Source organism: Geotrypetes seraphini, chromosome 6 (assembly GCF_902459505.1).
Source record: "Geotrypetes seraphini chromosome 6, aGeoSer1.1, whole genome shotgun sequence".
NCBI classification, from domain to species: Eukaryota; Metazoa; Chordata; class Amphibia; order Gymnophiona; family Dermophiidae; genus Geotrypetes; species Geotrypetes seraphini.
Window position 1 is genome coordinate 116915555 of NC_047089.1, and position 23742 is coordinate 116939296.

Below are 23742 nucleotides of genomic sequence, written 5' to 3' on the forward strand. Positions count from 1 at the left end.
GGTTACGGTGCCGGGAGGGGATTATAAGCTGACCCTGTTCGCGGATGACCTTCTGTTTACGGTGGAGGAGCCTGAGAGTTCTCTGCCTGCAATATTGCGGGAGTTGGAAGATTTTGGTCAGGTGTCAGGGTTTCGTGTTAACGTGGGTAAATCGGAGCTTCTCAATATTAACTTGAATGGAGAGCGAGTGTCTTATCTCAGAGACCGATTTCCGTTTCGGTGGGTTCAGCATTCTCTACGTTATCTTGGGGTTTATTTTGAACCGCCGGGAGTGGCACTTTATGATCTTAATTTCCCTCCGCTCTTTCGGCGTATTCGCCAGGATTTGCTTGGCTGGAAAGATCAGTACTTTTCTTGGTTGGGCAGGGTGGCTGTTGTGAAGATGATGATCTTACCCCGTCTCTTGTTTTTATTTCAGGTGTTGCCGCTATGGGTGAGCAGGAGGGCGTTGGAGGGGGTTCAAAGGCATCTTTTTGATTTTATATGGGCGGGCAGGAGACCCAGGGTAAGCAGGAAGGTCTTATATTTGGGGCGGAGTGATGGGGGACTGGGGGTACCCAACGTGGTGAAATACTACCAGGCTGCTCAGTTACGTGCCCTTCTAGAGTGGCAGACGCAAGTACCGAAGCCGTGGGTGGAGATAGAGCAAAGTTTAAATGATGGAGTGCCCTTGATGCATCGGCCATGGCTGCCGGGCAGGGTGCGACTAGTGGGTGAGGTGCCTTCAATTGGAACTTCTCTGAGGGTTTGGAATCAGACCAGAGGGGGCTTATTGCAGGGCAGGCACCATTCCTGGTATACCCCGTTGAGACATAATCCAGATATTTTACCGGGCATGGATGGGGGAGTGTTTGCTGCTTGGGAAGCTACTGGTTTGGTATGTGTGGGACAACTGTGGGATCCGATTTTGGGCCGTATTCGACCCTTTGCAGAGCTCCGGGGTAGGTTTGGCTGGGGGGCCGGGATCTGTTTCCTTACCTCCAAATTATTCACTATATTCGGACTTCGGGTCTCCTGGGGGATTTGAGGGGGGGCAAGACCCCCTTTGAGTTATTGTTGGGTCCAGTGCTCCGGAAGGGAGTTCTGGCTGTTATCTATAGGTGTCTTAATCATAGGGAGGCCCCACATCCCTACATGAGGGCTTGGGAAGGTGATTGGGGAGCTCCTATCTCGTGGGACACTTGGGGGAATATCTGGACAGAAGTTTCCTCGGCGGGTATATCCGCTCTGCTGATTGAGAATGGTTATAAGGTCCTCTTTCGCTGGTACTATACTCCTCAGGCTGTGGCACGTTGGCAGGGAGGTACAAGTGTACTATGTTGGCTGGGCTGTGGGGAGGTGGGCACCTACCTTCATATGTGGTGGCAGTGTGGGCGGGTGCGTGGGTTCTGGAAGGAGGTTTTTTCTAGGGTGTCCCAGATCCTTGATATCCAGATCCTGGAGAGTTGGCGACATGCCCTATTGTATTGGCATCCCTTAGATCTTGCCTGGGGAGATTCTATGTTTTGTAAGCTGGCATTCACTGCTGCCAGGTTGGCTTTGGCCTCTTTGTGGAATCAAGCGCTCTCTCCCACCTGGGATATGGTGGAGCAGCGCTTGCTTTCATGGCAACTTCTTTACCACTTAACGGCTTTGCGACATGGCAAACAACATGGCTATGCTCGTATTTGGCGTAGATTTCTGGCTTCTGTGGAGGTTGGAGGTAGGGGCGGACCGGGGATTTGAGCTACATTTGGGGCTGAAGTGGGTGGGCGGGAATGTGGGGGATTCCATATTCCTCTTCTATTTTCTGCTGTGTATGGGCTTTGTTGGTTCTCAACCTTTTTAAATGTTGTGGGTATTGTGTTTTGTCCCTGGGGGTAGGGTGGGGGGGGGTAGGGTGGGGGGGGGGTAGGGGCTATTGTGGTTTGTTGTTGCTTGATTATAGGGATTGCACATGTTATTTGGTTTGCAGCACTTTGAGTGTTTTCCAGAATGTTGCACATTATGCCTTGTTTTATTTATTGCTGCTGCATCTACTATGTATATTTTATGTTGTGTGTATATCTCAATAAAAGCTTTATTAAAAAAAAAAAAAAATCTTAAACCATTTTTGACCTTGTGATTACTTATAAAAGGAAGGCCAGGGCACATTCAGATACATTGAGTAGCATCCGGGCATTAGTGTTTCCTTAAGCACCATTGTATCACATTGACCTTTGTCTTATCTAGTGTTCCATGAGGACCAGACTGCAAAGGAGAGAAGTGGGGTAGCTGTTGGGGGAGGCACCAGGGGCTGGCATGTCTCCCACTTGCTCACCAGTCCAAAACTACCTCAGAGCCTGCAAATAGCATAATATTTGAGAAAATGGCATTATTGGAGAGGATGGACTTATTGGAGAGGATGCCTTAACTTGGAGGTGTTTCCTACCCTGACAGCTTAAGATATGCTAACTGCAGCTGTTTAGGCGTGCTTTGAGCGCTCACATTTTTGGTTGAACCTCCTTTTCTGAATCAATAAATATGGTAAACCCTAGGAACATCTCCAAAGTGTAAACATGCTTGTCCGTTTTCAGGTGTTCTGGACAGCCAAGTGTAGTTCCTGCTGCGATATTGGCAGATCCTGTTCCATTTTGCTGATACCTGTGCATACGTGAGCATCTTTGTGGTTTTTAGGGAAATATTTACCTTTTTACACACCTGGTTTAACAAAGCACTGCATGTAGATTGCTTTCTTTGGGGTGTGGTTACCATATGGCTCCAGAAAGAGCAGGATGGATTGAGAAATCTGGGTTTCACTTCCCTTGCCTTTAGTGGAAGGAAGAAAAACCCAATTACAGAGACACAATTACAGAGACCCATAAAGATCATAACACCTTTTATATGTCACCTTGCTCTTATTTTGAAGGGGAATGGCAGGGCCCATTCAGCAGTTCCTCCTGAACCTTATCTCCCTTCCACTCTGTCCACCAAACTGAAGATGGCAGAAACACACAGGAAACGTATAAAACAATATAAACTTTTTAAAAATATAAATATTAAAAACTTTTAAAAAACTATTTACAAAAGGGAAAAGAGAGAGCAGGTGCCCCCCAAGAGCAGCTTGAGCTACCTCAGGAGGAGCCAGGAGGATGGAAAAAAGGTAGTCATGGAGAGAACTCTGGCACATGGCTGGAAGCATGCCTTAACTCCCCAGCCAGGACCCCAAAGGCATGCTCCAGCCTATCCAGGTGTTCCCTCCATGACTGCATCTCCTGGATCAATGTAACCATGGCCACCTCTAGTACCCTCAACATCTCCAAAACTTAGTTTCCAGCAGCAGGGGCATCTGCTGCTGCAGCTGCCCATACCCCTGGATCCCTCTGTATTGGAGAGGTTGGGGGAGCCTCCTCCTGAGGCTGATTATGCTGCTCGAGGGGGGGATAGGGTGGGATGGGGTCTGGAACCGGAGGGGTAGGAGAGTTTGGGGTACGGGGTAGGGATTTTGGGGGAAGGGTTTTGGGCAGGCCACTGGGCCTCGGCACTCTCCTCAGCCATTTCCTGGGCCTCCGCCTGGGCCATGTCCTGGGCCCTCTCCCGGGCCTCTGCCTCTGCCCTCTCCCAGGCCATGTTCTGGGCCTCAGCCTCTGCCTCTGCCCTCTCCCAGGCCATGTCCTGGGCTTCGGCTTCTGCCCTCTCCCGGGCCATGTCCTGGGCCTCCGCCCTGGCCGCTGCCTCTGCCTCCTCGTGGCCAGCTTCTGGACCTTCAGGGGGTGCCCGCGCTGCAGCTGCTTCAGCTAGACAAGAAGGAAACAGGATACAGTTAGGTAGATAAAGTACAGTTTTGAACATGAAATTCTTTACTGCTTTCTTTCCTTCAAATGTAAATATAAATATAAAGCATCAACCTCCTAAGAAGGTACATTATTAACATTTGGGTGACAGCCAAGACCATGTGACACCTGCAAACCCTGATGTTAGCCCTACTTGTGCCAAACCAGTGCCTATTTCTAGGGAATGAAACAGAATTGTAAAGTCTTGCCAGCAGATGATAGCAAATAGTGCAGCACAAGTTCAGAGTTCTACTAGATTTCCCTATTATTCCTTGCACACATTTGGCCAGGACTAAACTCACTTTTATCATACAGCAATCCAATTCAAGTTTCAAGTTTATAAAAATTTTGATGTAAACGCAATATCAAATATTTTCAATGCGTATAACAATAATAATTTTAGGGGACAAGATAGAACAATTTATATCAATAAACATACAATTGATATAAAGAGGGGTGAATTAAAATTATTTAAGGAACAGAAAAACATTTAAGGGGAAACAACATCAGGAGGATAATTAAAAAATATTTTAAATAAAACTAGGTCTAAAAGTGAATAGGAGCGATTGTGACCTATATACAGATCTGGTTAAATTTAATTGTTTGATCCTAAGATTGTTGATAGAAAAAGTTATCCACTCTATGACTCATATGCATCTTTGTATAGGTGGCTTTTTAGTGTGCTTTTAAATTTTTCTAAAGAGGTTTCAGCATGTAGATAAATTGGTAGCTTGTTCCAAAGCTGGGGTGCTAGGATAGAAAAAATTGTAGCTCTTCTTGTGCCTATTATTTTCAAAGACGGAATGGTGAGCAGATGCTGATCTGTTGATCTTAGAGATCTAGCTGGAGAATATGGTATTAAATAACGATGTAAGAATATTGGTGCATTGGTTTTTTGAATTTTGAAGGTTAACAATGCAATTTTATATATTATTCTGTGTGAGATAGGTAGCTAGTGTGCTTTTTGCAAAAGAGTGACATGATCATATTTTTTGGAGTTAGTAATAATTTTTATTGCTGTGTTTTGTATAACTTGTAACCTTCTTATTTCTTTCTGAGTTATGCCTTGGTATAATGTATCCAGCCTGGAAATAACCAAGGAATGAATTAGAACATTAAGAGCTTTGGGTTCTAAGAACATAAGAACATAAGAAATGCCATCTCCGGATCAGACCTTCGGTCCATCAAGTCCGGCGATCCGCACACGCGGAGGCCCTACCAGGTGTACACCTGTCGTAATTTATAGTCCTTGAAATTCAATATAAACAGCTGGGGAATAAGGTCAAAAATATGTTCCTGAAGGTCCAAATAATGAATACAACAGATAAAGGAACCAAAATTATGCTTCAGATACCTTATTAACCTTGAGTGGTGCTCAGAAACCAAGATGGCATATGAAGAACTCAAAACTGGGGAAAAACCCCTAAAGAGATTCTTGTGATATCTATCATTGCACCAGTGTATGGTATAAAGGTACTGTAAAATCTTTGTAAACTGTGTTCATAGCTGGTAATATATCCAAAAGTTGAATTGTCCAATATGGCTTTAAAGAGAAATAGCTAAACAGCTTAATGAATGAACTTAGCTTGAATGTTCAACCCGCGATGGTTCAGCTGGGTTCTGACGCGTTTCGCCCCTATGGCTTCATCAGAGAACCCGCCTAGCTAAAGATGAACACGAATTCAAAATCAGTCCTGAAAAGATGAAACAAAAGAACAAGATGCATGACTGTGTTTGATACTGAAAAACAACTTATAAATATAGGTAAGCAGCAAAGTTAACGACGCTACCGGTGGAATACCTGTGCTGAAACAATGATTTTCAATTTCCTGTGACGTAAGCGCTCAGCTGAGCGCTCGGTTTTTATGCAGGGAGAAATGTCAATCACCTAGTGGAGGAACGCCCACCACTCCACTTCCTTATTGAGGCCAGAAGGAGCCACTGTCTGCCAGTGAAAAATGAAGCTCTGTTCTTGTTTCCAAAGCCAAGCCTGTGAATTACACCTCTTGTTCTCTTCACCTTGGAGAGGGTGAACAGTCTCTCTCTCTCTCTCTCTCTACTAAGTTTCAATCATGTCCCCTCTCAGTCTTCTCTAGCCTCTCGATGTACGGCAACTCCCCCAGTCCCTTAACCATTTTTGTCATTCTTCTCTGGACCCTTTCGAGTAGTACTAAGTCCTTTTTCTATGTACGGTGACCAGTGTTGGACACAGTATTTCAGGTGGCGGCGTACCATGGCTCAGTATAACAGCATGATAACCTTTTCAGATCTGTTTGTGACTCCATTCTTAATCATTCCTAGCATTCCATTTGCCCTTTTCGCTGCCGCCCTGCATTGCGTGGACGATTTCATTGACTTGTCTACAAGTCTCTTTCCTGGGGGGCGCTCTCAGAGTATAGCTCTGGACATCCTGTATTCGTGCATATGGATTTTTGTTACCGACATGCATCACCTTGCACTTATCCACGCTGAACCTCATTTGCCATTTTGTGACCCATTCCTCGAGTGTATTTATGTCTCTTTAAAGGTCTTCGCAATCCTTCTGTGTCCTCACTACTCTGAATAACTGTATCATCTGCAAATTTAATCACCTCACTCGTCGTGCCAATTTCCATGTCATTTATAAATATGCTGAAGAGCACAGGCCCGAGCACCGAACCCTGTGGCACTCTACTCGTGACGCTTTTCCAGTCCGAGTATTGTCCATTAACCCTCACTCTCTGTTTCCTATCCACCAACAATGATTTTCAATTTCCTGTGACGTAAGCGCTCAGCTGAGCGCTCGGTTTTTATGCAGGGAGAAATGTCAATCACCTAGTGGAGGAACGCCCACCACTCCACTTCCTTATTGAGGCCAGAAGGAGCCACTGTCTGCCAGTGAAAAATGAAGCTCTGTTCTTGTTTCCAAAGCCAAGCCTGTGAATTACCCCCTCTATTACTGTGTGCCACCTTCAAAATTACGAATTTTAAATCCTGTAATTGATGAGAAGAAGATTGCCAATGCTGAACCAACGGGGCATTAATATCTCCTCTTCTGATTTTACTGAGGTGTTCAATAATACGGGTCTTGATGCTTCTAGTGGTGTGTCCTACATATAACATATTGCATGGACAAAAGATCAAATATACAACACCCTGTGTATTGCAATCTGTGCGCTGTTGTAAAATGTGTTTCTTCCTTAATAACCGGGGATGTTGAATGCTGGTGGTTTCAAAAGCGTGCGCACACACCGTACACTGTCCACATTTGAAATGACCCGTGAGGGGTGTCTCAGTGTTGTCTGGTTTGTTGAAAAAATAAGAGGTAGATATATGATCCCTCAAATTTCTGCCTCTGGAATATGCAAATAGAGGAGGCTGTTCAAGGCATGTGTGTGTCTGCAAAATATGCCAATGGGTACTGATAATTTTTTTGATATTGAATGCTTGATAAGAGTAAGGCAACGTGCATACCATTCGGGATTCAGGTTGGTCAGAAGTCTGATTTAACAAATAAGAGCGATGAGCGTATAAAGCCCGTTTATAGGCTTTTCTGATGGTACCGTGGGGATACCCTCGATCTTTAAACCGCTGCCACATATCTTCTGAACGATGTTTATATTCTTCCGTGGTACTGCACAAACGCCTGACCCACTGGTAGATTATCTCTCAAGTGACGTGGATGATAACTGTCATAGTGTAACAAAGCGTTCCTATCAGTGTTCTTACGGTGTATGGAAGTGTGAAAGACCCCTTGGTTAAGAGTAATGTTAATGTCTAAAAAAGCAATCTGGGTGTAAGAAGTGCAAGAGGTAAATTGTAAGTGTGGATTGCGTGTATTAAGCCACTGTAGAAACTGGTGAAAAGCTTCAAGAGTATTAATCCATATCAAAAATACATCATCGATGTAACGCTTCCATGTGTAAATATCAGAAACATATGTGGAAGAATAAACGTGTGTTTCCTCGAAGTCAGTGACGTAAAGGCATGCTAAAGATGGGGCCATGGTTGCCCCCATTGCAGTTCCTTTTATTTGCAAAAAAAATTCAGAATCAAACATAAAATAATTGTGCTGCAAAGCTATGCTGGCTAAGGTGACTAAAAAGTCTACTCTAGCTACAGATAACTGTAAAGATTCAAGGTATTTCCTCACGATCTCAATCGCACTGGATTGAGGAATATTGGTGTATAAGGCTTGAATGTCTAAAGTAACCAATAAGGCTCCCTGAGGTATGGATTGAGCCTCCTGGAGCCATGCAAGCATACTGGTGGTGTCCTTGACGTATGACTTCGCAGTGGTAACTAAAGGTTTGAGATATTGGTCCACAAAGGTGAACAGAGGCTCCAAAATGGAGCCAATGCCCGAAACTATGGGGCGCCCAGGAGGGTTAGTGACATGTTTGTGTATTTTTGGGACGAAGTATATCACAGGGATGACCGGGTGATTTTGATGGAGATAACGGTACTCCTTCTCAGTGATGATACCTTTTTCCAAGGCCTGTACAAGGACGTGCTGAATAAAATCTGCAATGTCCACTGTAGGGTCCCCTGGCAAGGGCTGGTAGTAATGAGGATCACTCAATTGTCTACGAGCTTCCATTATATAAGAGGAAGTATCTAAAATGACTATGCCACCACCCTTGTCAGCTGACCGTATGACAATATCGGGATCTTGGGCCAAACTTCGTAACGCCCGGGTCATCTCAAGGGACATATTCCGTCTGATATAAGACTGCTGTGCCTCTAAAGTAACTATGTCCTTTTCAACCAAATTATAAAACACCGTTAAGTGCGGATCCAAATTGCCTGGGGGATTCCAGGTTGATGGCCTGTGCAGGCCCGTAAGCTCCGGGTCACTGGGTTTGTCTTGAAAGAATAATTTTAAATTGCATTTCCTAATGAGTTTGTACAGACTTATCCTGGTGTCCAATGGGTTGTAATTCGTGAAAGGAACGAATGACAGCCCCTTGGATAAAACTGTCAATTCACTGGTAGATAGCCCCCTACTGGATAAGTTAAACACGTTATTATTAGTCCCTGTCAGGGCTTCGGTGGACGTCTCCCCTTGGCAGTCCGGGGGCCTCCTTGTTTGTGGGAGGCCGTCCCTTGAAAATTTACAGAGGCAGAACGGGTTTGTATCGAACCTGATGTTGTGGAAGTACTAGAGTCAGTGCTAGAGTCATCCCCTCCTGACCCACTCGATGTTTGTGTATACGTAGGTTTTTTTGGCTGGCGGGAACGTTTATTGCGATCCATCCAGGGATAAACATATCCCCGGATGTAATTGCCCTCGTCCCGTCTAAATTTACCTATTTTAGTTTTTTTGATATCTGCTCTGAAAACCTCCATTTCTTTCTTGAAATTTTCCATCTTTGTGGTGAATTCATCTAATTGTAATGTGTTTTGTACTAAAGCAACTTTGTCTTGAAAGTCAGTGTGGTAGGTGTCTAGCTCTTGTTTGGTAGTGTTGATGATCAACAACATTAAATCATGTGAACATTTGTTTAAGATGGCATTCCATTTCTCTAAGAAATGAACATTATCAAGAAATAACCTGGGCTCAGTACGCATCCGGAGCCCTCTGGGAATGCGTTTGGCTCTACAATATTCAGCCAACGTAGCAGCATGTAATTCGGCTCTAATCGTACGTTTCTGCAAAAATGCCAATTGGTCCCAATCTACAGTGGTGGTAGACACCTCTTCTTGCGTAAACAGCTTAAATGATGACAAAATGTCATCTGCTTGCTGGTCAGTGTATGATAGTACAGTATCCCAACCTCAGGGAGCCTTATTGGTTACTTTAGACATTCAAGCCTTATACACCAATATTCCTCAATCCAGTGCGATTGAGATCGTGAGGAAATACCTTGAATCTTTACAGTTATCTGTAGCTAGAGTAGACTTTTTAGTCACCTTAGCCAGCATAGCTTTGCAGCACAATTATTTTATGTTTGATTCTGAATTTTTTTTGCAAATAAAAGGAACTGCAATGGGGGCAACCATGGCCCCATCTTTAGCATGCCTTTACGTCACTGACTTCGAGGAAACACACGTTTATTCTTCCACATATGTTTCTGATATTTACACATGGAAGCGTTACATCGATGATGTATTTTTGATATGGATTAATACTCTTGAAGCTTTTCACCAGTTTCTACAGTGGCTTAATACACGCAATCCACACTTACAATTTACCTCTTGCACTTCTTACACCCAGATTGCTTTTTTAGACATTAACATTACTCTTAACCAAGGGGTCTTTCACACTTCCATACACCGTAAGAACACTGATAGGAACGCTTTGTTACACTATGACAGTTATCATCCACGTCACTTGAGAGATAATCTACCAGTGGGTCAGTTTTTGAGACTCAGGCGTTTGTGCAGTACCACGGAAGAATATAAACATCGTTCAGAAGATATGTGGCAGCGGTTTAAAGATCGAGGGTATCCCCACGGTACCATCAGAAAAGCCTATAAACGGGCTTTATACGCTCATCGCTCTTATTTGTTAAATCAGACTTCTGACCAACCTGAATCCCGAATGGTATGCACGTTGCCTTACTCTTATCAAGCATTCAATATCAAAAAAATTATCAGTACCCATTGGCATATTTTGCAGACACACACATGCCTTGAACAGCCTCCTCTATTTGCATATTCCAGAGGCAGAAATTTGAGGGATCATATATCTACCTCTTATTTTTTCAGCAAACCAGACAACACTGAGACACCCCTCACGGGTCATTTCAAATGTGGACAGTGTACGGTGTGTGCGCACGCTTTTGAAACCACCAGCATTCAACATCCCCGGTTATTAAGGAAGAAACACATTTTACAACAGCGCACAGATTGCAATACACAGGGTGTTGTATATTTGATCTTTTGTCCATGCAATATGTTATATGTAGGACACACCACTAGAAGCATCAAGACCCGTATTATTGAACACCTCAGTAAAATCAGAAGAGGAGATATTAATGCCCCGTTGGTTCAGCATTGGCAATCTTCTTCTCATCAATTACAGGATTTAAAATTCGTAATTTTGAAGGTGGCACACAGTAATAGAGGGGGTAATTCACAGGCTTGGCTTTGGAAACAAGAACAGAGCTTCATTTTTCACTGGCAGACAGTGGCTCCTTCTGGCCTCAATAAGGAAGTGGAGTGGTGGGCGTTCCTCCACTAGGTGATTGACATTTCTCCCTGCATAAAAACCGAGCGCTCAGCTGAGCGCTTACGTCACAGGAAATTGAAAATCATTGTTGGTGGATAGGAAACAGAGAGTGAGGGTTAATGGACAATACTCGGACTGGAAAAGCGTCACGAGTAGAGTGCCACAGGGTTCGGTGCTCGGGCCTGTGCTCTTCAGCATATTTATAAATGACATGGAAAATTGGCTACGACGAGTGAGGTGATTAAATTTGCAGTATGATACAGTTATTTCAGAGTAGTGAGGACACAGAAGGATTGCGAAGACCTTTAAAGAGACATAAATACACTCGAGGAATGGGTCACAAAATGGCAAATGAGGTTCAGCGTGGATAAGTGCAAGGTGATGCATGTCGGTAACAAAAATCCATATGCACGAATACAGGATGTCCAGAGCTATACTCTGAGAGCGCCCCCCAGGAAAGAGACTTGTAGACAAGTCAATGAAATCGTCCACGCAATGCAGGGTGGCAGCGAAAAGGGCAAATGGAATGCTAGGAATGATTAAGAATGGAGTCACAAACAGATCTGAAAAGGTTATCATGCTGTTATACTGAGCCATGGTACGCCGCCACCTGAAATACTGTGTCCAACACTGGTCACCGTACATAGAAAAAGGACTTAGTACTACTCGAAAGGGTCCAGAGAAGAATGACAAAAATGGTTAAGGGACTGGGGGAGTTGCCGTACATCGAGAGGCTAGAGAAGACTGAGAGGGGACATGATTGAAACTTAGTAGAGAGAGAGAGAGAGAGAGAGACTGTCCACCCTCTCCAAGGTGAAGAGAACAAGAGGGCACTCGCTAAAGTTAGAAGGGAAAAGATTCTGTACAAACATAAGGAAGTTCTTCTTCACCCGGAGAGTGGTAGAAATCTGGAACGCTCTTCCAGAGGCTGTTAATAGGGGAAAGCGCCCATCAGGGATTCAAGACAAGATTGGATAAGTTCTTACTGGAACAGAACATAAGCAAGTAAGGCTAGACTCAAATAGGGCACTGGTCTTTGAGCTAAGGGCCGCCGTGTGAGTGGACTTCTGGGCATGATGGACCACTGGTCTGACCCAGCAGCGGCAATTCTTATGTTCTTATCTGCCTGGCTAGGTGGCTTTAACAAACTGAGGTGGAGATGTCAGTACTGTACTGGTGGGACACCGTGGTGTCCTGTATGATTATAAAGGCTGCCTTGGCTTTTCTAGGCTCTGGAAAACTAATCTGTCCAAGGCACCATTAGATGTTACCAGTAAATGGCTGGCTCACGGATAATCTGGTGTATCAGCAGAACTTGGGGAGGGAATTCACAAAATATAAACCGAATTGCTTCTTTTATACCTCATACTTCCAGATAATCAAACATATCACCTGGAGTACTGCATCCAGCACTGGTCGCTTTACATGAAGAAGGACATGGTACTACTCGAAACGGTCCAGAGAAGAGCGACCAAAATGGTTAAAGGGCTGGAGGAGTTGTACAGTGAGAGATTGGAGAAATTGGGCCTCTTCTCCCTCGAACAGAGGAGATTGAGAGGGGCATGATCGAAACATTCAAGGTACTGAAGGGAATAGACTTAGTAGATAAGGAGGCAAATTCAAAACTAATGCTAGGAAGTTCTTCTTTACACAACGTGTGGTGGACACCTGGAATACAATTCCAGAGGAAGTTATAGGGCAGAGTACAGTACTGGGGTTTAAGAAAGGTTTGGACAGATTCCTGCTGGGAAAGGGGATAGAGGGGTATAGATAGAAATTTACTGCACAGGTCCTGGACCTGTTGGGCCGCCGCGTGAGCGGACTGCTGGGCGCGATGGACCTCGGGTCTGACCCAGCGGAGGCATTTCTTATGTTCTTATGTTCTTATTGTTTCAGCACAGGTATTCCACCGGTAGCGTCGTTAACTTTGCTGCTTACCTATATTTATAAGTTGTTTTTCAGTATCAAACACAGTCATGCATCTTGTTCTTTTGTTTCATCTTTTCAGGACTGATTTTGAATTCGTGTTCATCTTTAGCTAGGCGGGTTCTCTGATGAAGCCATAGGGGCGAAACGCGTCAGAACCCAGCTGAACCATCGCGGGTTGAACATTCAAGCTAAGTTCATTCATTAAGCTGTTTAGCTATTTCTCTTTAAAGCCATATTGGACAATTCAACTTTTGGATATATTACCAGCTATGAACACAGTTTACAAAGATTTTACAGTACCTTTATACCATACACTGGTGCAATGATAGATATCACAAGAATCTCTTTAGGGGTTTTTCCCCAGTTTTGAGTTCTTCATATGCCATCTTGGTTTCTGAGCACCACTCAAGGTTAATAAGGTATCTGAAGCATAATTTTGGTTCCTTTATCTGTTGTATTCGTAATTTATAGTCCACCATATCCTTACATGCCTCTCTTAAGGAGATATGCATCTAGTTTGCTCTTGAAGCCTAGGACGGTCGATTCCGCTTTGGCTAAGGATCTAATGAGACATAGTTTATAAAAACAGTTTTTAACTATGGAACTAATCTGATCATGGAAGGATAATTCATGGTCCAATAATACTCCCAATATTTTTGTCGTCGTCACTTTTTGTAGTGGGCAATTGTCCAAGAAAATTTATGATGCAATTTTAAGATCCTTTTTCCATGGAAAAAACATTATTGAAGATTTGGATGGATTCAGAGCCAACATATTGTTTTTTAGCCATTGACTAATTTGTTTTAACTTATTGTTTATGTTCGTTATCTCATTAGAATCAGCAGTATTTAATGGATGTAAGAGCTGGATGTCATTTGCGTAAGCAAAAACGGAGAATCCAATGGATTAACTTAGTGTGAGAAGTAGAGTTAAGAAAATATTGAATAAAAGGGGGGACAGAATAGAACCTTGAGGAATACCATAAGAGTTTGTATAGTTTCCTGATGATGAATTATTGAAAATAACTTTGGCGGACCTGTCTTGAAAATATGATTTAGTTTAAGGATATACCATTTATGACTAAAATAGTGAGAATGTATCCAGACGTGTCACGAACGACCCAAAAGAGAAGAAAACAGTTTCTCATTTTGAGACCAAGGGTCCTGCAGTTAGGTGCGACGTTTGTACTCAGATTCCCCTGTAAATGTGTGATGACCTATCAAGGGAATAGATTTGTCTTTTTTGAACCTCAGCAGTTGACAAAATTTATTTCTGCTAAAGAGCAAATTTAGAATACTTGAGAGAATTTCTGTTTCAAGTCAGCTCATTAATAAGGTTCTTGTTCCCTCTTAGCTACCATCTTTTATTTTCTTTGTATTGTTTGATTAGAGATTTCAGCGATTGTATTTCTAATTGAGGTCTAATGTCACAATCCAGTAAATTTATATTTTGGTTTAATTCTTTGCCTTTATGATGAGAAAAATAAAGTCTTTTGCTTTTCTTATGTAAATTTTCATTATTGACTATTGTGTTATTTCAAAGTTTGAACTGGTATTGTATTATTTCTTTGTCTTGACTAGTAATTATGTCAAAACTACAAAATGAAAATAAAGATTATAAAAAAAAAGAAAATATGATTTAAACCAATTTAGAACTTGTTCAGAAATACCAATGGAGGACAGTCTCTTGATGAGTAAATGATGGTCAATAGTGTCAAATGCTGCAAATAGATCGAGTGAAATCAAAAGTACCGATTTATGGTGATCCAAATAATATTGAATGTTGGCTGTAAGACCTATCATAGAATGTTCTGTTTAATAATTAGCTCTAAAATCTGTCTGGTTGGGATGTAGTATATGAGTTTTTTCAATGAAGTTGCTTACATGATTGAAAACATTTTTCTATTAATTTAGTGATGAATGGTAAATTGGCGATAGGTCGATAATTTGATTCAGTTGAAATTGAATCTTTAGGATTTTTAATTATTGGACGGATGATTGCTTCTTTCCATTCTTTTGGTATAATTCTTGTAGTTAAACTATTTTCATTCATTGTCTGAATGAAGAAACCAAAGAAGGAAAAGAAACGTTTTATAAAGAAGGGAGAAATTGCGTAAGAACCTGAACCTTTGATGTTGATACTTTGTAACAATTATTTAAGGACCTCTAGGGTTGGTATTTGAAAATTGGTGCATTTTGAAATGGATAAAGTTTGTATTGGTTCCATATCAACATTAAAATTACTTTTTGAGCTAATGCTATCTCTAATTTTATTAACTTTGTTTACAAAGTAGTTTGCTAGATCTTGTGCTTTTGGTGTATCTTCTAATTCTGGGTTTTCTATTCTTTTGGGGGCTGTAAGATTTTTTAAAATGGCAAAAAGGGCAGAGGAATTTTTAGCACCTTCAATTTTTTTAGAATAATATGTTGTTTTTGCTGAATTTATTTTGGTTTTATAATATAGCAGTTGTTCTTTATATTTACTCAAATTCTCTCATGATTTAGTTCTTCTCCATTTCCGTTCTAAGGCCCTAAGTTGTTTTTTGATTAGAGTAAGTTCTTCTATATACCAAGGGTTTCTTATTTTCTTTTGACTTATAGTTTTTGTGCATAATGGAGCTAATTTTCCCATTAGTTCTTCTGTTGCAGTGGACCAAGCTCTGATTTGTTCATTTATTGGTAAAAGACAAAAGTCTTCTATTTTTAAGTTGAATGATGCAATAATTGAGGAAAGTTCAATTTTATTGTAGTCTCGATAGGTGATTGATTTTGAATAGTAGTTGTTCCTAACAGTTTTAGAAAAAAAATTCAAAGTAATTAAAGAGTGGTATAACCTTGGAACAGAGGTAATTTTGAGATTTGAAACAACTTCATTAAGCGATGTAGAAGTAAGAATCATATCTAATGTATGACTAGCAGAATGAGTTGGTTCCTTGATCAAAGAAGTAAGATTTAAATTTGAGATTAATTCTAGAAATTCTTCTGTAAAAGGATTACATATGTCGTCTAAATGTATGTTAAAGTCACCAAGTAGTATGACGTTATTTGATAATGAATTAAAATCAAATAATAGTGCCTGTAATGAGTCAAAGGTATCATGTCTCATTGGTGGAGGAATAAATAAAAGCAGAAAATGAGTTGGTGGGGAAGTATTTATTTAAAAATGTTGGTATTCAATAAGTGCTCCTGTTGGTGAAAAATGACAGCTAATCCGCCACCCATTTTTCCTATTCTGTGATTATAAATGTAAGAAAATTCTGGAGGGCACGCAAAAGAAAGATATGCCTCTTCTCCTGTAGAGAGCCAAGTCTCTATTATACAAAGAATATCCAAATTGGATTGTAGTATTAAATCTTTGATTATATGAAATTTAGTTTTAAAAGATCTTACATTAATTAAACATATAGTAATGTTTGTTGTTTGATTTAAATATAAAGGCGTCAGAGGAATTTCAGTGTATGCTGGGGGGGGTCGATGTGATAGTAACTTACCCTCTTTCAATGGTCTATTACCCCAGAAGGTTGGAATCGGAAGAGCTGTGTTATCTATTGGTGTTGGAGATAGCTGAAGGGAAATTAGAATAAGCAGGGAAAAGTTTATCTTGGAACGTGTTAGTTTGTGTAAGGAACCGCACCAAGGAAGTGCACAAAGGAGCGCATTAAGGAGCAGGACCTGCTCTTTAATTGCGCTCCTTTGGCGTGTGCCGCAAAGGAAGTTAATTTAAATGACATGTACCGGAAGTCAGCTGGGGTTGAAGGTAACGCGCAGCTTTGCGGCAGCACATCTGAGAATGGATTAAAATCTAAAATACAAAGTTAAAAGAATAACATAAAAACAGTTAATCAGCATTAGAGAAAACAACAAATTATTATTCGTAGCAAAGTGAGGAGTGCAGGTAAAGTGCTCAGTGCTTGTGCAGCAATCGAAGAGAGAGAGGTTGGTTATGAGAAATGAGGGTTTCCACAGGCTTGGGGGACAGAGGTGAAATTGGCATGGAAGTATGTGAGCAGGGTTTACTTTCCAAAAAGCCAGCTTATGCATGGAGAGCAGTTTAAACCTGGGCTGCCCAAGTCCAGTCCTTGAGGATCTACTGGCAGGCAAAGTTTTCAGGATATGCATGAGAGAGATTTGCATACCAAGAAGGCAGTGCAGGCAAATCTCTCTCATGCATATTGTTATTGGTGAGGAATAAGACACCTCCAAATGACCAGAGGCTGAAGCTTTTCACATGATAAATTTATCTCTACTGTTCCCTCAGAATGGTTTACAATATTTATTCTGGGACTTAAAGCATTTTCCCTCATTATTCAGCAGCCTGAGCAGCAAGTTCTTGCCTCACTCCCTGCAGGAATGCCTACAACTGCCTCCGGAGCAATCGGCCACGCATGCTTAGGTCTTCCATCTGCATAATGGAGAAAGAAAGAGAGAAAGAAAGAAAGAAAGAAGAGGGAGGATAGGATGAGTGTCATATCACAGTGTGACATAACAATTAGAGAATGACACGGTGGCAGTTTACCCGCGGCCACCGGGTTTAGCTGCGGGTAACCCGCCAAAACGGGGAACGAAAACTAGCAGTCGCTGTGAATGGTCTTGTCCCTGCAGTGAGGCATGAAGGATTGCACGGTCCCCGCAGCTCACACCCACCTGCCCAATCGATCCTAGTGATTAGCCACCTCTCTCCCTTCTCCTCACTATGGGTTAAGCTATCCGGAGGAACTGGAGCAGACATAAAATTGGGTCAAACGGAAGAAATCGATAAGGATCTGGAGGCTGAACTGGGGCAGGTATGCAAAAGCGGAAGTGTGGTGGTGATGGGGGACTTCAACTACCCGGGAATAGACTGGAGTATAGGGCACTCAAACTGTATGAGGGAGACCAAATTCCTGGAGGTCACGAGGGACTGTTTCATGGAACAACTGGTCATGGAACCAACACGGGGAAATGCCACTCTTGACCTAATCTTCACCGGACTAAGGGGACCCGCTAAAGAGGTGGCGGTACTAGCCCCACTAGGAAACAGCGACCACAACACGATCCAGTACAGACTAGAAATTGAACCATCAAAGGTGAAAAGAACTACAACGACAGCACTGAACTTCAGAAAAGGGAACTATGATGCCATGAGGAAAATGGTGAGAAGGAAACTCAACGACACCGCAAGGAATATGGAGTCCGTAGAAAATGCATGGACCTTACGCTATCAAAGAGCCGCGCACACGCTGCTGCTCAGTTTCGATCTTCTGCTCTGACGCAACCAGAAACAGGAAGTTGCAGCAGAGCAGAAGATTAAACACTGAGCAGCCGTGTGTGCGCGGCTCTTTGGGAAAGCGTGCAGGTCGCCGAAAAAGAAAGCCTACAAACTAAGGTGAGGAGAAGGGAGAGAGCTGGCTAAACACTAGGATCGATTGGGCAGGCGGGTGGGGGCTGTGGGGACCGCGCGATCCATCTGTAAGGTATGTTACATGCATTTCTATTAGAGAGCATCTTTTTTGGTTAAAGCTGAGAACAACATGTGCCACATCAATCGCCTGTAATGCACTAGTTGCCATTGTTCATTATTTGTTGGAGTAGTGGTTGGTACTTAAGGTGTAAGAAGAATGAATGTTTTGTACTAAATAACACCATCTACCCTACCTGCTTATTTGGAACTTTGGTTATCTAGATGTGCAGTTCTAGAAACCGCTTTCACTATTATGAGCTGTCTAATTGCATGTTGAGGGAAGAGGAAGTGGTGGTTGCAAACTTACCAGGTGCAATACCATATTAATATAGCATATTACCTTGGAGATGAAGGAACAGCGCATTGCTTCTGCCCAACCAGGCTCAAACTGAAAGGAGGGAGCGAAAAGGAAAAGGATTCTGGGCCAAGGGGATGAAGACGGAAAGAAAAACCCACAGCAGGAAAGAAAGGGAAGGACAGGCAGGTGAGTCAGATGCTAGAAGCAGGGGGGGGGGAAGAAAGAGGGAAAAAAGCTAGATGGGGTTGAAAAGAAGAGACACACTGGTATGGAAGAGGAAGATAGGGGAAATCTGGACACAGGAAGGTAACAGAAAGAGGGGAAATTATGTGCATGGGGCATAGGGACAGAGACATAAAGGGGACATGCCATGGGGATGGTATATGGACACAGGGTGGGGGGGCAATGGCAGATACATAGGGGAGATATTAGAAATGGGGAAAATAGGAGCCCAGAAGCGAGATGGTTTGTGGGGATGGGACAGGGACCGAGCTCGCAGGCTCCAGTGGCTTGCACAAATTACATTGTAACGTGCCATGAAAATAAGAGGGAGGAAGGTAGATAGATAGGCCACGCGAGAGGAGCTGAAGGGTGGTAGAAAGGAACAGATGGTAAAGGAGGGAGGGAAGGGTGGTGGTGGAAAGGAATAGGACAGATATTGAAGGAGGGTGGAGAGGAACAGACCCTGAAGGGAAATGTGGAAGACAGAATGGGAAGAAGACAGATGACAGACTATGGGGGAGCGGAGGGAAGAAGATGGGTGCTAGACCAATTGGGGGGGGGGGTGAAGGGAGAGGCACAGTAACAGCAAATGGAAGACGCAGAGAGAAGACACACAGTGGATGGAAGGAATTGAATGAGAAGATGTGGAAAGCAGAAACCAGACAACAAAGGTAGAAAAAAAATTCTATTTATTTATTTTTTGCTTTAGGATAAAGTAGTATATTAGTTGTGTTGATAAAAATTTATAAACAAAGCCCTGCCAGCTGAACATCTCTTTCTCTAGTTCAGCAGCAGGAACTTTGATTTATAAGAAAGGAATAAGCTAAATATTACAGTACTAAGGCTTATATGGATGCAGCGGGGACGGTGACGGGGCGGTGAATGGGATGGCAGTGGCGGTGACGGGGCGGTGAAAGGGATGGCTGTGACGGTGATGGGGCGGTGAAGGGAACGGCGGTGACGGGGCGGTGCAGAGGATGGTGGGCCGGGGACAGGGCGATGACGGGGACAAATTTTTTCCCCGTGTCATTCTCTAATAACAATCTTAACCTAATCTAATAACAAGTCTTAACCTCTATATCACTGAAAAATGGATTACAAGATATGCTGGCCTGCAGTGTTAATAGGATAGGGTCAGAGTACATTATGGTGGTACATTGGGTAGTGAAGGAGGACAGGCAGGTGTGTCCTGACCACGATGGTGTCCAAGTCAGACTATGCCACAATGCTGATGCCTGGGCTATAGGGATTTGTAGGGGAGAAAAATTCCCCCCATGCATCCAGAACCTACATTAATAAAGTAATGTTTGTAGAGCATAATACCAATGGTTTTAATACATTTATTCAGGCATTCAGGCAATTTTTCTTGTCCTGGTGGGCTGACAATCTATATAACGCAGCTGTGGCATGTAAATGGTTTTGCTAGGTGAGAAGAAGCAGCATGGTTATAAACTGGCAATCTCAGGGTGCTGAGGGTGTAGCTTTCACAGCTGTGCCCCTATCTCCTTAAACCTGCAGGCTGTGATACAGATTGCTGTGTACATATGGCAAAGAGAAATTGAAGGGACATATATGTAATCATAATGACACATTTGGTGTCACTTGCATGTGGCACAAAGATTAATGGCCATGATGAAGAAATAGAAAGTTCAGATCCCATTCTGGCACCTTTGGTAAGTGTTTGTAAAAAGAACTATTTTATACAGGTTTATGTAAAGAAAATATTTTTACATTATTATTTGTCATAACCTGAGTATGAATACTTACATCCCTGGGAAAGAAGGCCAGGTGGTTGAACCTCTTGGTGAGGCGGTGCCAGGAGGTTCTGTATTGCAGGTAGGTCCTGCTGCGGTCTTCAGTTTTGAAAAAATGATGTTCCAGGAGCCTGGAGTCCTCTGTTCCAAAATTCGGATTCCTCCTTACTGCCATGCTTTGAAAATCAATTTTGTTGTAAAAATCGGCGATTCTGTGATGTCACAACGCTATAACACAATTACATCCTTTCGCGCCGCTTAGGCGTGCTTGTGGATCTGCAACGGTGCTTAGCGCATGCTGTAATTATATACATAACGATGCCTAAACTGAACACATATAAACATTTCAATGTTATTAATGGCTTATTCTATGATGAAGCTGTTTAAATGCGGGAGGGTGGGATTTGAACCAGTGTGCTGGAGAGGATAGACAAGATGCAACAAGACTCTTTAACTTGATGAGCCACAAATGGCTTCTTTCAATCAGTGAAATCAGTGAATGGTTTCTTACCATGACAGCTTAAGATGTCCCAGCCATGGGACAGTGAAAAGAAGTTTGCTTGGAAAGGGAAATGCGCTGAAGGAAAATGGCAATGTCCACCTACCAAATAGTATGGGAGCTGTGAAAATTATTGAAAGTGATGTTTGGATTTGAACTAGTGAGCTTGAGAAGATAGACAAGGTGCATTAACTTGGTGAGCCAGAAATGCTTTCTTTGTGGTGATTGTCATATGATAGCTAAATAGATGGTACATAGGCAGGTCAGTAAGCTATGATATGACAGGGGAGTCAGAGGACCTAGAGTGGAAGGTGGTGTAGCTCAATGGGTAAAAGCTGTGTGCTTCTCTTCTAGGTACACCTAGATGAATCTCACAATGAGGTCAGCATTGCATTTTGGAACTGCACACTTCCATTTGCAATGAACTAGAAGCCACATTCAGGTCTGTTATATGTTTTATTCTGTTTTTAAGCTTTGCTTTGAAGAATGAGCCGATTGTAGCAACGTTTAGTGAGAAAGGAGGTGTTATTTGAAGAAAGGAACCTAAAGCAGTATTTTTCATGTGCTGTAATTAGCTAATAATATTTGAAATTTTGAAATTCAATATGCATGTTTGGATGTGTCCTGTTTTTCTGGTGGCTGAATCATAAAATGAAATCCCTTAACTATATTTAGAAGATCACTTTGGGAAACTTTAGAAATCTACCTAAATCTCATTCAGAGAAACATCTCTCAAATAACATCTAAGGGATGCCCAGGGAAAGCTTAAGGAATGACTTAGAGGGCTGCCTAAATAGCATCTATCCTACAAATAGCATCTATCCTATTTGAATCTATCTATCAGAAGCCCAAACCACATCTTTCTAAAGCCTAAACCAGGGGTGCCCAATACGTCGATTGCGATTGACTGGCAACCTGAGTCGATCGCAGAGCCATGCGGTTTCCCTTTTCTTTTTTCCCCTCCTGACCAGCGTGCAATTAATCCGCCTCGTTGTGAACGCCAGCCAATCATAATTCCCTTCTCTTTTTTACCCTTCCTAACTGGCGTGTAATTAATCTACCTCTTGTAGAACGCCGGCCAATCAGAGTGCTGGCAGGGCGGGGTTAGAAGGTCAGTGGGGATGGAGCTTAGCACCCTACTACAGGAGACAGAAGCAGTGTACCGCCTGTTATGGTAAGAGCCGAAGTTGGGAATAGTGCTGCCCGATTCAAATAAAAATAAATAAATAAATAAAATAAAATAAATAAGTAATAATAATAACTTTTTGTAAATGGCAGGTAGAACTAGAAGCAGCAAGACTTCAATCAAAACAGGCAGTGTAGTCACAGGAAGTACCCAGGGGATGGCTTTGGTTGGATGGAGGAGGAACCAGAACGGAGGGCAGAGGTCTCTGTGCAGACTGAGGCCATCCCCTCAAAGACGTCTACAGTCTCAACACAGACGGAAGTAATGGATCAGTCGGACAAAGACCTTTTGCTAGAGCTGAGGAGCCTGAGAGAGGAGGTTCAGCGCTTAAGGAGCATCCGAGACGACGAAACCTTCATCGATGGAGTCATCCAGGAGCTGTCTCAGATCGCGGATCAGGATCAGGAACCTGACAAGACCACCCTGAGAACACCCAAAGCATCCAAACCCGCAAACTTGAGACCAACCGCTGGAATGCAAGAAGTAGCTGGTGTCGCTGACTCCTGGCAGCTGGTGACTTCCTCCTCAGGGAAACGCAGAGGACCTAATTCTGTCTCTCTCTCTCACATACAGGGCAGCTCTACATCGACACCACAAATCATCCTTAAGAACAGATACCAGCTGCTACAGGAAGGTCCTGACAACGAGGTACAGGAAGATGTTCAGCAGACGGTTCCAGAGTCAACAGTTCGGCCCACCCCTAAGAAGCGCAGAGTGGTGGTCATCGGGGATTCGCTGCTAAGGGGCACCGAGGGACCAATTTGTAGGCTGGACCTGCAATCAAGAGAGGTCTGCTGTTTGCCAGGGGCCAGGATCCAGGATGTAACCGCTTGCCTTGACAGACTCATCAAGCCCCGAGATCACTTCTCCATGATTCTCATCCACGTCAGGACCAACGACACCGCCAGGAGCACCACGAACAGCTTACCTGAAGACTTCGGGGCCCTGGGTGAGAAGCTGAGGAGGATGGATGCGCAGGTGGTCTTCTCCTCGATCCTCCTGGTAAGGGGCAAGGGCAGTGCCAGGGAGATCGCATCCAGAGGGCAAACGACTGGCTGCAGGGATGGTGCAGGGAGATGAACTTCGGGTTCCTGCACCATGGAGAAGCATTGCAAGGACTACTGGGACAAAACGGGTTATACCTGACCAGAAGAGGGAAGAACGTCCTTGGACACTGTCTAGCCCACCTACTTCACAGGGCTTTAAACTAGGTATTTACAGACCCCCAAGACAACAGGATGACCTGGATATGGAATTGATTGAAGATATAGAGAATATCACCTTGCGTGGGGACACAGTATTGTTAGGTGACTTCAACATGCCTGATATGGATTGGGGCACACTTACCGCTGCTTCCAGCAGCAGCAGGAGGCTATTAAACTCTTTGAAGGGAGCACGTCTCAGGCAACTAGTGTTGGACCCAACAAGGGATCAGGCAATACTGGACCTGTTGCTTACCAATGGTGAAAGT

The 23742-nt window shown here is 43.1% G+C and overlaps 1 protein-coding gene across 3 annotated transcripts in view; it reads right to left on the reverse strand.

The window, feature by feature from the left end:
* Window positions 1-2840: 2840 nt before the first annotated feature.
* Window positions 2841-23742, reverse strand: part of LOC117362188 (transcription elongation regulator 1-like) — a 41901-nt gene continuing 20999 nt past the window's right edge. For 2 of the 3 annotated variants that reach the window (XR_004539824.1, XM_033948155.1), the window contains exons 2-4: window positions 20600-20762; window positions 16608-16674; window positions 2841-3755 (exon numbers count right to left, since the gene is read on the reverse strand). Coding sequence is in view for 2 of the 3 variants with exons in the window: in XM_033948155.1 (XP_033804046.1) it covers window positions 3382-3755; window positions 16608-16674; window positions 20600-20762 (604 nt within the window). In the remaining variant the exon portion in view is untranslated. The remainder of the gene's footprint in view (window positions 3756-16607; window positions 16675-20599; window positions 20763-23742) is intronic. The other variant, XM_033948156.1, reaches the window with a different exon arrangement.